We start from the raw sequence: 15903 nt of genomic DNA on the forward strand, positions 1-15903 counted from the left end.
CCGGCATTTCTAAGCTCACCGCCCTGGCGGTCGGAGGCTGGTCCCAGCCAATCCTTCATCGTTTCCCAGTTGATGCACTTCGGACATTTTTGGACGGAGTATTCTCCGCTGCCGATTCTGCTCGGATTTCTATCTTTGTCAAATAATTTACAAAGAAATCTGTGGTCCTCCCAGAGAATCAACCATGCGCGACCTACGAGACTTCTCCTTATAGCAAATCTGGTTTTCTGCTAAACAATGGTCCAAGCGTCATACTTTTTCCAATGGGACCGAATCCGGTAGTGCCAGTATGGTAGTGTGTCTATCATGCTCACTGAAGACCAGCAGCTCGAGCTCAGGCAAGGGACTTCGATGAAAGACTCGATCCTAGGCTGGCCGTGCAAATGTCACCATCCCACGGGGCTTCTTGGTTGTCTCAATATTCAAATTCTCAATCTTGGGTCACGGTGTCCTTCACAAAACAGGGAAACGCGATGGCCAAGGCTCTAAGAGGCTTGCCAATCATTTCCCCTACGGTTTAACCGAATCAACTGGGTGGTCTATCCCTGTCTATCACTATGTCCTTACGGCTTTTCTTAGTACTAGCTACTATTATCTATCGATCCAACGGCACCGCGTCATCCGCGCCGGGCCTGCCGGAATGCAAATTCCCCGCGATTTCCTCGTTGCCCAAAAACGGGCTGAGTCGAGAGAAAGTTCAATATTGGGCCGAAAGCTACTGTACTTCTCCACACTTCGTCGCTTAAGCCATCCGAGGGGGTAGGGTACATATTAAGCAATAGTTCGCTCGCTAATACGACAGGGATACATCAAGGACGGTGACCTCATCAAAGCAAGCTTCCATTACCTGATAGGAATTTGTGCAGTCCAGCGCAATCCTTCGGAAGCTTGCAATGGACTGGTTTGTCATGCCGCCATGCAGAGAACTATTTTCGGAGTGATCAACCGTTTGATGATTAGTGCGACTGTCCTGGCAATCCTCGGGTATACTCCATTTGTTCTTGCATGGCACTGTCCTTACTATGGCCGGTCTTGGCTAAATCAATAAGTGATCCGGCCACTCAATCATTGTGATCCAACTGGAGCTGTGCCCTGTTGATCACGAAGCTAGATTCCAGCATCCTCCTAATACTCCATGTGGATACGGTGCAAACATCAACTTACCGCGGGATTGACGTTCTCTGTGATTTCGCATCCGCTAACATATTGACCGGACGGATATTCTGCACTGTCTTCTTGCAGACATCACGCGCTCGCCCTCTAATTGCCCGACCTCTATCATGGAGGAGGTTTGTCCCACACGTGCAGATTGACTATACCAAGAAAAGTTCAACATCAAAGCTTTTGAAGATGTCAACCCTGCTTTGTTGCCGAGGATGTTCATTTGTCTATCCGGTCACCCCGTGGCCTCTCGCATTGCTTTCTGAAAATGGATGGACGGCTAGTCTTCCATGGCCTTTTTTGGAATAGAAGTTCCCTTGTACTTTCTAAGACCGAGTCCCTCTCCACGCTGCTTTGTAAATCAACGAGTATAAATACATGAATCATTGTGCGTTGTCTGTCATGATGCTTTCCCTAGAGTCTCCAGATTGCGCTTGGTGTTTTATAAGTTGTTTTAAGCCTACAATCCACCATCATGACTCTAGGTCAGCCATGGCGCACGGCTGTAGCAATATCCGCGGTGGCTCTTGCTCACCTTGCTGCTGCAGATATCTGCTCGGTGATCAAGCAAGAGGGGATAGAGATTGAAAAGCCGCTGAGTCTCGACTACTACACAGACCTGACGAAATATTGGTCTGCTGCCTGTGGAGACCTGAAGCCGACATGTATCGTTGCTCCTTCGAGCTCCCTGGAGATGTCGGCGATTGTGAAGCAACTGCACAATTTTGACGACCTCTTTGCCGTGAAGTCAGGCGGGCATATGCCCAACAATGGCTTCGCCAGCATTCAAGATGGTCTTCTCATCTCGACCAAGAATCTTGATCAAGTTATCTACAATCCCGAAGACAAGACTGCCATCGTCGGTCCTGGACTTTCGTGGGAAGATGCTCAGAAAGGTCTCGATGGCACTGGTCGTGCACTCGTCGGTGGACGCCTTGGTGGCGTGGGCGTCGGAGGATATATGCTCGGAGGCAAGTTGCAGCCCCTCGCGATGGTTGACATTTCACTGATTCAGCTAGGCGGGTTGAGCTTTCTGAGTTCGCAGTATGGCTGGGCAGCCAACAATGTCGTCAACTTTGAAGTGGTGCTTGCCAATGGGACCATTGTCAATGCCAACGCGAAGGAAAACACCGGTAAACAGAGCAGAATGCACGGTTCGCTACCAAACTGACCTGGGGGTAGATCTCTTCGCGGCTCTTAAGGGAGGCGGTAACAACTTTGGCATTGTTACTGCATACACGCTCCAGACACATCCTCAAGACCACAAGGTAAACCGTGTCCAGTTATATTTATCTGGCATATTCTAAATAGCACAGGTATGGGGAGGAAACTATGTCTTTACAGCCGATAAGACGCCTCAAGTCTTGAGCGCTCTTCGTGACTTCACCGAGCATTATCCCGATGACAAGGCTGCTATTATTGTGACTTGTGAGCATGGCTTGTTGATCCACACCTGGATCATGTTCCTCTTCTACGACGGGCCTGAGCCACCAGAGGGTGTCTTTACCAATTTTACAGCAATCGGACCTACCGATAGTACTAGAACCTGGGACAGCTACTATGACTTGGTCAGTAACCCTGCCGTCGATCATCCGGAGTAGCTCATCTCATATTGAAACAGCTTAAAAACAACGATATCTTCATTCTGCAGTAAGATGATCTTCCTAGTGTTCGTGTCGGCTACTGACTTTGATTGCAGTGGCCAACGGTATACTATTGCTACTGAGACTACTCCTCTGCCGAACAAGACCGTCGGCGCAGAGGTCATGCAAAGATACTACAACCACTGGTTTAATGTGACGAACACTGTACTTGAAGTGCCCAACATGCTCGGGTCGATTGCATTTCAGCCAATGCCTCGAACTATCACCAGAAAAGCCAAGGCTAGAGGAGGAGTAAGTCCTGAAAGCATTCATTGCATCTAGAAAATGCGCTAACAACCTGGAAGGATCTTCTCGACTTCCCCACAGATCAAGACTATATTATTATTGAGCTAGACTTCTCCTATGCTTTTGGGGCAGACGACGCTAAGATTGATGCTGCCAATCAGAATCTCTATAATGGCTTTGATAACATTATCAGCGACAACATTGACAAGGGACTCTTGCCTGATGTTTACCGGCCACTTTTCATGAACGATGCGTACTTCCGACAGGACTATTGGGGTCGTATCCGCACCAGGGAGCAGGCATTGCAAACCAGGATCAAGTATGATCCAGATGGATTCTTCCAGAAGAGAACTAGTGGAGGATTTAGGCTTCATTGACGGTATTCCGAGCTTTGATCGATTTTGGATTATTCTTTCGTATATATAGCTTAGATTTAGGGCTTGTCGGGCTAGACTTTGCTGCCAACTGAACGCTTAGAATATGAGCTGAAGGGTTGAACAGCAAAGAAAGCAGATACCAATGTAATATCCAATATCCTAAGCATTTATGTCGCTGACCTGACTGTTGAGACTGAACACGTCGACCATGTATTCATCCTCGCAGCCAGAGAGACATATCTTCCTACAAAAGTCTCCTCTGTCCATCCATTAGAGTTCATCGAACCTGGTCAACAGTCTGACATCGAACCTGGACCGCATGAGATATAAGATACGATCATTCCCCTCTGCAGTCATACGACCTTTGCACGCTCTCACGGGAGCAATGAACCTAGTGACTCTAAGCCACTAAATCGCTGGCAAGGACTGGAAGTAAGACCTCAAGCTTGATTATATCTAGGAAACGAGGATTGTGCTTTCCTAGTGATGCCTCATCAACCTCGCACACTGTTAATCGCCGTCGAAATCGCCATGCCACTTTCCTCAGACGGCCATCTATGCACTGCCCTTTCAGTCATTCTATCAGTGAAAGCCGGGTCGAGGTGTAGCAATGCTCTGCGCAGATTCACTTAGAAAGTTCTCCTTAGGTCTTTAAGTCATGCACCTTTCGTAGTAGGTAGCAGCATATCAAAGGGCCCCAGTTCGAGCCAAACAGCCTTGGGACCACTTCCCGGCTGGAGAAGATTGGGAGAAATCGACAATGAGAAAGGCCAGCGCCGTCGCGTTTACTTTTTTTTCTGCCTTTGTTATGCTCTGTCGCAGTTTTCGTCAACAAAAATAGATCCTATCCTTCGCCATGAAGGAGCTCAATCAAGCTCCCCCAACGCATCGCTTTGATTGGCTTCTAGACAATGCAGATTCAAGCCATGAAACGAGACATTTTCATTTCTCTCTCACAATAGATCTCCCAAGAGCCTCAGGAAACCCCTCCCCTTGTCGCTGTATCAGGTTGAATTAAGCTCACCGGACTGTTGGCTGAGATTCCCCCGGCGGAAGACAATGCCCTCTCTCCAAGCGCCGGGGTGGAGAACAGAGCGTGTGTACATCCCCTCCCCATCCTCCTGTAGACTCTGCGTCCCAAATCCAGCCCTGAAAGGCTAGAGTCATAATGGGTCTCGCGCTTTGCCATTTATTTCATATATCTCAGTCGGTGGTCTAGATCGGGACGATGATGGCGTCCAACGTCGACGAGTAGTGCTCTGGGCGCTTGTACGGATCGACGCTTTTAACGCCTCGCGCATGGGAAACCGCCCGTCTGGGACGATGGGGCTGGGTCTAGATTCTTGGAGATGCTAAATTTGTTCTTGGTGGTCGTTTGTTGAGTCTTTGATGTTGAAGGTGCTTTGTTTCGGGGAGGGTAGCGTTGTTATAAAAGGGTTGTTGTCTGCCGTGGGTGGATGAAGATATCAGATCAGCTCTTTGTCTTTACTTGTGTTGCATTGTATCACCGTTCTTCAGAGATATCATCTACATTCCTTTGGATTTTCATATTTCACTTTGGGTTCTATATTATACATTCCTTCCGCGACTGGTCGTGTTCTCCATCTTAACAGATATCTACTACACTCCTTCGACATCATAGAGAAATCCTTTATTCCATCCCTACACAATCAAAATGGGAAAATACGGCGCACTAGGTGCAACCTTCCAAGTCGCCCGGATCGTCCAGGCCTGCTCCCTCATCGCCGTCATAGGCCTAACAGCCAACTTCATCGCGGAGATCGTCTCCAAGAACGCAACGCCGCCGAGCGTCTTCATCGGCACAATCACCGTGGTACGTTAGACCTCATACCACATCCCTCATCTCACAGGCTAACTGAGCCCGGCCAGACTTGCATAGCCGTCATCTACTGCGTCATCTCCTTCATCCTTCTTCTGGATGACATTCTCCCGTTCCTCGCGAGCGCCATCATGGACGCACTGGTGCTTGTCGCCGTCATCGTCGTGGCGGTTATCATCGGAAAACCACTCTCGTACCTCGAGTGCGATGTGATCGGGGATCTGACGGGTGATGGATCGTCTGCGTATGCATTTGCCACGAGTCTTGATAACTATCTGGACCATCTGGGCGGGAAGGTCGATTACAAGAACTGGATTGCGGCATCTAGGGGCGTCTGTCTGGAGGCGAAGTCGATCTGGGGGTTGAGCATTGCTTTGTGGTGAGTTTCTTTCTTTTGGCCCCCGCCCTCTTTCTAGAAAGATCAAGCTGATGGTTGGATGCTGTAGTATTTTGTTCTTCTTTTCGGCGGTCTGCTGCGTCTGTCTCTGGCGGCAGAAGAAGGCCACCGGTGGTGAGAAACTGGATGGATGAAAGCCTCTTGCTTCGCGAAGCGGGTTAAGGCGTCCTCGACGAGGACAAAAACAGCGGTATGACCGGGTTGGAAATAATGGCTAATATGATTGACGTGTCTTTTGTGTTCTTTCTGTTCCTGACTTATATACTGGATCTGTTGCATGGCTTCCTAGCCTTAATATAACTGCCTGTTGCATTTTATGTTAGCGATCATCACCAATATCCAGAGACCAAGACATCAACTTCTCCCAAACCACCCTAGGGTATCTCACTCACAACCAGACATCACATGCTCCCACTCAATCCAAAGTAAACGAGACAGCCCCTCACCCCGAACTAACAGGCGGAATAATCGCGACCTCGTCTCCAGGCCCAATCACCACCTCCGCGTCCGCCTCTACATCCACATACTCCTCTCCCAGACTCACCCCACAGCTAACCAGCACCTTGTCCCTGATACCGGGGTATCGTTCCTCCAGGACGTCAAAGAGCCTGGACAGCGGAAGAGGGGCGGGGAGCGTCTCGGTTGATTTGTTTGTGTAGGATGACGCGCTGGAGAAGTAGTGGATTTGGAAGGCTGGTTGTGTTTCTTGGGCGGTCATCCTGGGAGGATTGTGCTGTGTTGCTGAGGTAATTCGTTGAAGGTGGCGGGTGAGAGGGCAGGTTTATGCTCGCTGGGATTGTCGGTAAAAACCTTTAATGTGAAACAGGTTGATGCTCTTTCACTCTATTTTTTGCGGTTGTGAGGATGGCTTCCAGAGTGATGAAGGGAAGATTGGAGATGGAATTGGTGCGGGGTAACTCTTATCGCGACTCCACACCTGTGCATCACCAAGTATCTACGAGATCTAAGAGAGTAAGTACAGCGGGACAGCCAAGGGTTTAGACAAGAATTACAAGGATAGCTAGGATGTGCAGGCTAATATTTCATTTGCTTCTTATAAGATGTGATGTGATTACGAGTCCGATCGTTGGGTCATTTATATATGTAGATTAGCTACAGCCAGTATTTCTTGGGTCCCAGTGAGCGCCCCGAAAGCACTCACAAGATCGCTCTTGAGATCCTCCCAGTTCTCCAATCCTACACTGATCCGAAGCAATCGACGATCTACCGTCGCATCGCTCATTGTCCGCCACTCGATCAGCGTCTCCACCCCTCCAAGACTGGTAGCGTGCTGGAAGAACGAAAGCTTGCTAGGGAGCTTCCGCGCATAATCCTCCTCCTTCATGGTGATGGAGAAAACAGGCCCGAAGCCATTGGGCATCTGTTTCAGTAGCCACTCCTCGTCCTCTTTCTGGAGACTCGCGTGGAAAACTTGCTCGAGAGCAGCTTGCGTGACGGCTTCATCGCTACCCGGTGCCGGATTCTGCGCGCGCAATGCCTTGTCCAACCACGAGACCAAGTTCGCTGCGTTCGAGCTCTGGCGCTGGACTCGAATCTCGAGGGTTCGCAGACTGCGCACACCGAGCCAACTCTCCATGTTACCCATCACGCTGCCCAAGAATAATCGATCCTGGAAGAGTTTCTTCGCCCAATCCTTGCGCTGTGTTGCAAGGACACCGCAGAGAACATCACTGTGCCCGCCAAAGTATTTGGACCCGGAATGCATGACCAGATCGGCACCCCATATGAAGGGGTCTTGTAGGCCTGGCGGTGCGAATGTGCTGTCGACAACCAGGTACGCGCCTCTGGAATGGGCCTTGTCCGCGTATGCTGCAATGTTGAAAGCAGTTCCTTGCGGGTTTACGGGCGTCTCCAAGAGGATAACATCTCCGGCCTCCAACTGTTCCGCGGGGCAGTCGAGATCTAGCTTCTGGAGCCCGGTCAGGCGACCGAACATTTCGATCACACCGTGGCACCCATGGTAGCCATTACCGAAGGCAATTCGCCGAGGGTTCAGCAAAACAAGCGCGGCATTCAGGGCGGATAGTCCCGAGGAATAGCTGATTGCTTCGCCGTTGAGGAGCGACGATAAAATAACTTCGAACCGGGTCGGATTGGGTGCGGAGAGACGTGAATAGACGTGACTGGTCTTTTCTTGATCATACTAGAGTACGAATTGGCAATGTCAAAACAAGACCAAAATTGCATGGAAAGGATTAATCAAAATGCTGTGACGTACGCCGCTGAGATCTGTGAGGGGTACCAGTTCGTCCGGATTATCAGAGTATCGGAAGGTCGTAGAGACATGCAGCGGGGGAGCAACGTCGGTAACTACATTAAGCTCATCATCCGCGTGTAGCGAGCGCGTAGAAGCGCCAATTGCTTGATTGAAATGAGACATTGTAATGTTTCTTAATTACAGCATATGGTGAAGACAGAAAAGAAGACCGTCCCATCGCGCAGCGGGGGAGTCAAATGGCCGACTGTCGGCGAACCCCACAGCAGGACTCACACGTGATGTCAAAGCGGCCTGGCTGTGGATCTGTATTGCGTGATAGCCAGATAAGAGAACGAAGGAACCGGCAGATAATAGATGGAAAAAGGGGTATATTGCGATAATGGCAACTGGTACGTCGACTCAATAATGTACATATGGCGAAAGACTTCGTAACCCATGAGTAATCGACCAAACCGATTACCGCCGAAGGGAGCCCATCCTTGATGGCTCACGGACTGTTCCCGGTACTGCAGCTTGGAAAGCTGAACGATCTATTGATATTGTTAGCGTCGAACGCGACCCTGATACACATGAGAGCATACCGGCTTCGGAGTCAAAGGCAATCGTTATATCGTCATGTTCACTGGGATACTCTAGCATATCCAAACAAACAAAGTCCGAAGCGGGATCATCCTCGGTTTTCGGGAGCGCAAACTTGGCGTCAACAAGCCTAATACAGAATTTGCCCGATCTGTTAAAACTTTCGAGCGTATCCATGCCCTTGAGTACAAAGTTCATGCATCGTCCATGGTTGAAATCGGCCAAGAAAGCGACCAGCTGTACGACTTTCTCCTGTTGAACGATTTGAATGCGGGCCAAACTCGCTTCCCACTTTTTGTAGATCGGGACTACCATTCTGCGCCGGGAGATGATAAACGAGGAAGCAATGCTAATATCTGTAGTGAGTACGCGCAGGTGGCTACCTGGTAGATGGGCGTAGAAGTACATACCCGTCAAATAAAACGTTGAACCCCGTTACAGCTGCTTGGAAAACATGAAGATCTAGAAAGAATTAGCACGCTGCTGCGCCTAGAGGACTATCGGAGGACATACCTTTCAGAGACGCAAAATCAAAACGTCGAACCATGGGCTTAACCATGGCAATCTGCATGAAATTGGCTATTTTGTCTGGCACCTCCGCAGGCACGAGATTTTCGGCTATTGAGACTGTCAAGTCCTGTTGCGCTGGTCTATATAAACTGAGACTCGTCCTGCTGTTGACGTCCAAACCTAATTTTAGTTCACCAGGACCTGAAGGGAGAGTCAGTGGATCTCTAGCATCGTTGACACGACTTCCGCATACCTAAATTCAGGCGATCTGTTACAGAACCCCACTCCGTTGCGATAAAAGCTCGCAAGTGCTCCGATAAGATGGTAGGGCCATAGCCATGGTCCACATAAGCACGTTCTTGGTCAATCACTGACACGTTACCAGCGGGAAACTCAAGATGAGCCTTAACGGGCTGGCCACTGAACTTGTCCGCGGGTTGCTCGATTCTGTAGGCTCGCAAAGATATATCGGGTATCTTAAATTCTCGCTCCTTCGTGGTCATTCCCAAGAGCAGGGCATGCATGGTGTTTCGGCCCTGGATTTCTTGAAACGTCATCACCATGGACCGACTTCGTCCGTCTTCTTTCACCTTAAGCATGAGCGCGGGAGCTCCATCTTCCCCTCTGAGCAGTCCGAAAATAATCGGGGCACCATGTCCAATAATATGGCGGACACTGCTCAACGTCTTCACCTTGGGACTGGTAAGTACTGTCAACCGAAAGCCTCGATGAGCGCTCCGAGAGCCCGTGCCTTCGGTAACCGTTGCTGAACGTTCAAATAACCGTAGCCGACAGCGCTCCACAGATTCCGCAGGAAAAGCCTTGGGAGTCCCCGAATCCATATACTGGAAGTTCTTCAACGTGTATTCGAAGATGACGGTTTCGCTAGCTTCCGGCTGAAGGCTTGCCTCGGTTTTGAGCGTATATTGGACAATGTTCCAGAGATTCTTGAAATCGTCTTCTTGAAACGAAACATCTAGTTCGAAGCCACGCGGTAGTCTAACCCGCATGGAATGCGACTTGACATGCCATTCCACGTCATCCCAGGTGGGCCCTTTCTTTCTGTCCGACTGGATCATGACATTGACCAATTCGCTTTGGCTTGTAATTGCTGCGAATACGTACCAGTCTCCGCGGTCACGTAGTATAGACAAAGCACAAGGTATTGAAAAATGCTCCTGCGAGTCGTCTTCCTTTGAACTGATGCAAGCCTCCACAAACATACTTCCATAGCTGAAATGACGGCTCGTATCACCGAGCGGCATCATCTGAACAGTGCTTGGACCCTTTCCGGAGTTGTCCACCAAAACAGACCTTGTTGCTGCTCCAGATAGTACTGCTGAGACGTCAGGGGCGAAACCCGGGTACCTCACCCACACACTCATGTCAGCTTGGACAGCCGCATCGCCTTCAGTAGCAAGTTCAGAAAGAATATTGTTTCTCTTGATTGACATCGCCAGAGAGCGCAAGTGACTCATAATCGCTTGGTGCTGGGAGAGACAATCTTCCAGATGTTGATTACCAGTCGTGCTTGCCACAGCAAGAAGTGCATCAATCCCCCTAGTACCATATCGAGACAGCTCACTGTGCTGTGGTACAATGTTCTCACTGATCCACAAGGCTTTGCCAAGGTCCACCACTGCTTGTTTGGCGTTGACCAGGGAGCTCCCCTGGGATGTCCTTCCCCCAGAACCGGAAGAGCGAGATCGGGCGTAAGCTTCAAGCTTCTTCTTCCCACGCAGAAACCACCATACCGCTGCCCTTATCCACTCAACCAGAGAAATCTCCATCGAAGGCTTCACACTCTCTGCTGCTGCGCGGATTAAAGGAGAATACTGTGCCACGTATGCCTTGAGATCCGTGAAGGCAGCATCACCTACTTGATTGGCTAGGGATCGTAGGGAAGCTTTCGGTAACTGAGCCCCGTGAGTTGCGTCGCGCTCGTCTCGGCTGACTGGACGATTTTGTACAGGGTCTCGTGAAGTCGACTGCGGCTTGGGAGGCGAAAGACTCCGTAGTTCAGGGCCAGAGGTGAGAGCAGCAGGTAGGTTCAGTTCAATAGGACTCGTTCCGCCCTGCTTGTGTGTGCTTGAGCTCGCGGGACTTCGAAGGGTCAACGCCGGGGGATGAGACTCAGTCTCCGAAACAGGCGGTGTTTCATACAGCGAGCTGGGGCTCTCGGGTGAGACTGCGGCGGATTTCTTCTCAGTGCGTGGTCCATCCTCTTCTGGCGAGGAAGGATAGTCGTGATAACCATGCTGCAGAGCACGACCCTCCTCAGCCTGCATCTTCGCCCGGACACGCTGAGCAAATGAGTTGGAATCAGGTGATGCTCGGAATGAAAGGCGAGAACCGGCCCCACCGAGATTCAATGTCAACAGGAATTCAGAGTCTTGGGGGCTCTGAATGAGTAATGGCTTCCAGTCCGCTGCGTTCATGCCTTCACTGGTATCCTTCCGTTGAGGTGTTCTCGCTGGCGATACACCATCCGTGGCTCCCAAGGAAGTGTCGACCTGGAGTTGAGGGGCCCTCGAATCATACTCAGTCTGACGCCCGCGGTTCAACGATATTTCCATCGTAGGAGTCTCAATCTCGTCACCGCCTTCCCCTATAACCTCTGGATCTTTATCGGAGAATCGAACCCTGAGGCCCTTTCGCGCACGAGTCTTTCGTGGTGGGGATGGAAAGCTCGTCGGAGGGTAGATCTCGGTTGCGGAAGCAGGATTGGAAATTGGAGAAGAAGCGTTCAGAACATCTTGAGCTGAAGGCCATCGATGTGAGACGTCCAGGCGGGGCTTTTGAGGCCCTCGAGCCGTTCCATTGGCTGAATGTAGAGCATGCGATACGGATTTTGAACGAACCGGAGAGAGAAAGGCTTCAATTTGTTGGTCAGCCGTGGACCGATTGATGTTCTTCTCCTTCTCTTTCTCCTTCGAAAATAGCTTCTCTCTCCAATGCGGCTTCTTGATGGCAACCGGCTTGGGCTCTTTTTCCAGGAAAGCAAAAGGATCCTTTGTAGACATTTTTATCCTTTCTAGACTCGGTAGATCGCGCGGTATGATACTAGAATGCTATAAGCATCGCAAGCGAGATAGATACCAGCACAACAGAAGCTATAAAGTCCGTGAGTATACCATTCCCCACCACATTCGCTTATGATGACTCTCGTGCGCAGACCGCAGATCAACAAGGGTCGGTCAGATAAGTGAAGAGCAACAATGTTGCAAGAGTAACCGATCGTGTGGGGAAATTGCGATAAGGAGGAATAGGTGGACAAGCCCAAGTTCAACGAGACTTCACACGTAGGCTCCTGCAGAGTATTTTTTTTATTCCAGAGGAGGAGAGAGTTGGCAATAATAAGCTGCAAATGGCTGGCTAGTCACAAATAAACAGGTGGTACTCGTGGAGGGAGGCGCGATTGCGTTTCGTTATCTGGTGGAGTAGGGGACCAGCGATCTACCAACACCAATTAAATAGGCATTCAGAAGTGACGAGTGAGAGGCGCCAGGGAAGAAGAAGGGGCTTTTAGAACATTTTGCAAGATCCTCTTGAGTACTTACCTTTGAGATCAGAGTAGGCTGAAGCAACTTGGTGAAAGCAAGTGAATTCCTATCTCCAAAATGAAGAGCAAATGACAATTTGGCTTTGTTCAATTGGAACAGTCACGTAGGCTGCCAAGCTGGACCAGCAGCTCCTTGTCTACTATCCAGTGGATTCTCCGACTCTAATTAGAGGCCTAAATAATAGGGGGAAGAAAGAAGAGAAAGAGAAGAAGAAATAAGATAGGTTGGATAACAGGACGAAGGATTATTGTCACAGCAGTAGTCCACTTGACATGGTACCACTCCATGGTCTTAAACCTCCTTGAGCGCTTGTGTCGTCAACCGAGGATGGGTACCTGGGTTTCTCCGCAATGCGCCCCAGCGGTACTACGTAGATGCACTCTACAATCTGAAGGATCTGAAGGAATCATGAATAATTCCTAAAATTCTCTCATTTCATCGTAAGAAGGTCTGTTCAAAAAAAAAAAATATCTACTTCAATAACAGCGCAGCGAAGAAGATAGGGATCATTGATCAGATGATTTACGTAGACCTGACATTGGTACCATTGCACAACGCGCAAAGGCCAGATAACAGCGAGAACAAATCAAACAGATCTGTAAGATAGTCCTACCACATACTCCATAGATAGAGACCCTAAAAGGCCATGAGGATTGAGGTGAGTTCGTAGAATATTATTAATTTATTTGAACTTTGACGGAGCAAGCGATACAAAGTACTACAATCCATTTGGTAAACTATACCCTATTGTAGCTTCAAGTCTGGGACGCATGAGACATTGATTCAAATCCAAGGCTGATAAAAACAACCCCCCCTCCCCCTTGGCTCTCCAAGGAACACATACACACAGTCTGTGCCCAAGGCCAATCAAAATGATCTCTGCGATGTCCCCACCAGCGCATTCCGCTGTTCAACAGCTCAAACCTTCATCTTGAAACGACGCTAATCCTATTGCAGCTGGGCCCCGCAATACCCTAGGCTCTTTCTGGTCAGACATGGTGTGCTCGTGGGTCGTTGACAAGCGCCCTATGATCCTCGATCCTTGAGCCGTGTTTTGGAAAAAGACGCCCAGCCACCCCATGCTAGCATGCTAGGGGGTAAACGGGGGGTTCAATAACGCTCGGAGGACCAAAGCGCCACTGACACGATTCCCAAGCACTTATCATTCTTGGATCTCCAGGCACAGTTTCCAAAGATCGGTTGAACAAGGTATGGAGACAACACTGGTACGGAGTGTATTCAGCTATGAACCTTGGATAACGTAGAGGGGTAGACCTTTAGCCGAGCAGTCAGGGACTATCTGTTAGGCTTGAGTTTACCTAGGCTTTCGCTAGCGTGCCTGAGGTGTCTTACAACTTGAAACTATTTTTGCAGGAAGCGCGCCATGTGTACTGTACAGGGCTTTGATATTCCCAATATCCATTAATGGAATTATTTATCAGTTTTCTACATCACTCTGAAAGACAAGGCCGGATACGTCCTTCAAGGCTTCGACCCCTTCCTAGGTCAATAATGATCGGCATTGATGCACATGCTGTGATCTTCATCAAGCATGTCGATGAAATGATCTCATTCCCCATCAGGTGCTGTGACGTATAAGCTGAAGACACGTTGAGTAACTATTGCTGTATCGCCTGCTATGACTTGTGAGAAGTGAGTATGTTTCTTGCTGCTTTCCAAGGTGCTAATTCCGTCATCTTGCAGACAGCAATAGTAAGAGGTATTGCGCTATAAACGACGTCGCCAACGAGATATATTACTGGATTTGATAGGCTGACTCGATGAGAATGTCAACTCGTCTCGGAATGCAGCATTATTATAGGGTCGAGCTTTGCTGCGGTAAAGCTATGAATTCTGCATTTCTACGTGACTAATAGACTAATATTTAACTATCGAATCCTAATTTTCGCAAGAGTGACAACTAATAAATTGGTCTGACTGATGCTACCTACTCCAGAAGTATTAATTATGAAGCACTAGCCTATGCTCACTGCTGCTAAGTTCGTGTCTGAATTCAACTGAATCATCAACCCCATGTTGTAAACGGTTTCTTTTAGCTATGATTTATCTAAAGAACTTTCTGGGTAAGGACATCAATTAGATAGTATATATATAATATTAGCTTTTATACACGATTCATGCTCCACGACTCATTGGTTCTCGTGCTTATGCCAATGTCCGGCCGCCATGGATGGTAAGTTGTCGAGTGTCGAGTTTCCCGAAGTAGCGGTAGTACAGAGGTATCTTAGCCAAGCTCTCAACATTCAACACATTGTTCCGGGATGAGTTGAGCATATCAAATCGCGGGCCGAAGGCTTCATGCAGCTAATTTCTCTTTCAGTACGCCGAACTATGGTCAGTCAAGGCTCAGACCTCGAGCTCGGTATTCCCTTTTTTGTCTTTTCCGTACACATGAGGCTCCTCTCACCACTAGCAGTGTTCAGTAGTCTACACTTAAAACTGGATAACCCTAGGAGTCTTCCTTGTGTCTTAGCTAATGGTGAGAATTGGTGATCTAGAATGAGACGTTCTAGAATAATCATATATGTTGCAAGGATCGTCCTTTGCCACGAGTTTCTTCCGAACACTATTGACTGGCGAACAGTGATATGGCAGGGCTCATTCTATAAGATTATTCTAGCCCTTCAATAAGTCCTTACCATCAAAGGGAAATAGGATGTTTCCATAAGTTCCCTAGCCTCTGCAAGATATATCTCCGCTGCCACGTGCAGATATAGAGGTCAGACCTGGTACCTAGATCAGGAGAATTTGCCGATTTGATAGGCGAATTGGCACAGGGACAGCATTAACCTCTGCCTTTTGGTCATATGTTGGAGCTGCGACCGTTTCTTGTCCGTCAACCAAAGAGAAGGGGTAGGAGGTTGAAACAATACAGGTGCTATTACAAAATGCTGTAATCGTGGTAGCCCTTGAAAACGAAAAACCCCAATTTAGGTAAGCTTCAAAGTACGTGCCAATCCTGCAAATGTTATATTTTATCTCTCTTATGTATTCATAAGTGTGGCTGGCCAGCTGCCACCGCTAGCCGGGGTGGTCTCCGTGAGGACCCTGAAATGAGATCAGAAGAACGAAACGGAACGGCTAATGCTTCATCTACCTCATCGCTGTCTAGCTCGTCCTCTTCATAAAGTACTGCAAATAGGTACGCATTCGGTGTCTCGGGCTTCATTGAATGGTCTCCTTAAGTACATTCTCCTGGGAATGCCTCTCGGGAGAACAAAGAATCAGACTCAACGGCCAGATATCACTGCTCTTTCAAAGTGCAAGAATACTGTTATCGTGTCTCTTATGCAGGACCTGACCTTCGAATCACCTTTTCGTGTTCAT

General features: G+C 48.9%; 5 protein-coding genes across 5 annotated transcripts; 2 read left to right on the top strand and 3 right to left on the bottom strand.

Moving 5' to 3' along the window:
• Positions 1 to 1636: 1636 nt before the first annotated feature.
• Positions 1637 to 3427, top strand: Aud_009711 (FAD-binding oxidoreductase; the record flags this gene model as incomplete). The annotated part of the gene is made up of 6 exons (XM_043294560.1): positions 1637 to 2294; positions 2344 to 2429; positions 2478 to 2729; positions 2783 to 2811; positions 2861 to 3056; positions 3110 to 3427. 6 exons carry the CDS (start codon positions 1637 to 1639, stop codon positions 3425 to 3427), a joined length of 1539 nt encoding a protein of 512 aa, XP_043150495.1.
• A 1675-nt stretch (positions 3428 to 5102) lies between these two features.
• On the top strand, positions 5103 to 5798 carry Aud_009712 (uncharacterized protein; the record flags this gene model as incomplete). Its single annotated transcript, XM_043294561.1, has 3 exons — positions 5103 to 5261; positions 5318 to 5646; positions 5714 to 5798. The coding sequence occupies 3 exons, from the start codon at positions 5103 to 5105 to the stop codon at positions 5796 to 5798; spliced, it is 573 nt and encodes a 190-aa protein (XP_043150496.1).
• Positions 5799 to 6106: 308 nt separating this feature from the next.
• Positions 6107 to 6382, bottom strand: Aud_009713 (MoaD/ThiS family protein; the record flags this gene model as incomplete). The annotated part of the gene is made up of 1 exon (XM_043294562.1): positions 6107 to 6382. One exon carries the CDS (start codon positions 6380 to 6382, stop codon positions 6107 to 6109), a length of 276 nt encoding a protein of 91 aa, XP_043150497.1.
• A 378-nt stretch (positions 6383 to 6760) lies between these two features.
• Positions 6761 to 8065, bottom strand: Aud_009714 (cystathionine gamma-synthase; the record flags this gene model as incomplete). Its single annotated transcript, XM_043294563.1, has 2 exons — positions 6761 to 7828; positions 7904 to 8065. 2 exons carry the CDS (start codon positions 8063 to 8065, stop codon positions 6761 to 6763), a joined length of 1230 nt encoding a protein of 409 aa, XP_043150498.1.
• Positions 8066 to 8359: 294 nt separating this feature from the next.
• On the bottom strand, positions 8360 to 12015 carry Aud_009715 (uncharacterized protein; the record flags this gene model as incomplete). Its single annotated transcript, XM_043294564.1, has 5 exons — positions 8360 to 8433; positions 8485 to 8831; positions 8893 to 8944; positions 8996 to 9193; positions 9246 to 12015. The coding sequence occupies 5 exons, from the start codon at positions 12013 to 12015 to the stop codon at positions 8360 to 8362; spliced, it is 3441 nt and encodes a 1146-aa protein (XP_043150499.1).
• Between the last annotated feature and the right edge of the window lie 3888 nt (positions 12016 to 15903).

Source organism: Aspergillus udagawae (assembly GCF_001078395.1).
Source record: "Aspergillus udagawae IFM 46973 DNA, scaffold_8, whole genome shotgun sequence".
In the NCBI taxonomy this organism is placed as follows: domain Eukaryota; kingdom Fungi; phylum Ascomycota; class Eurotiomycetes; order Eurotiales; family Aspergillaceae; genus Aspergillus; species Aspergillus udagawae.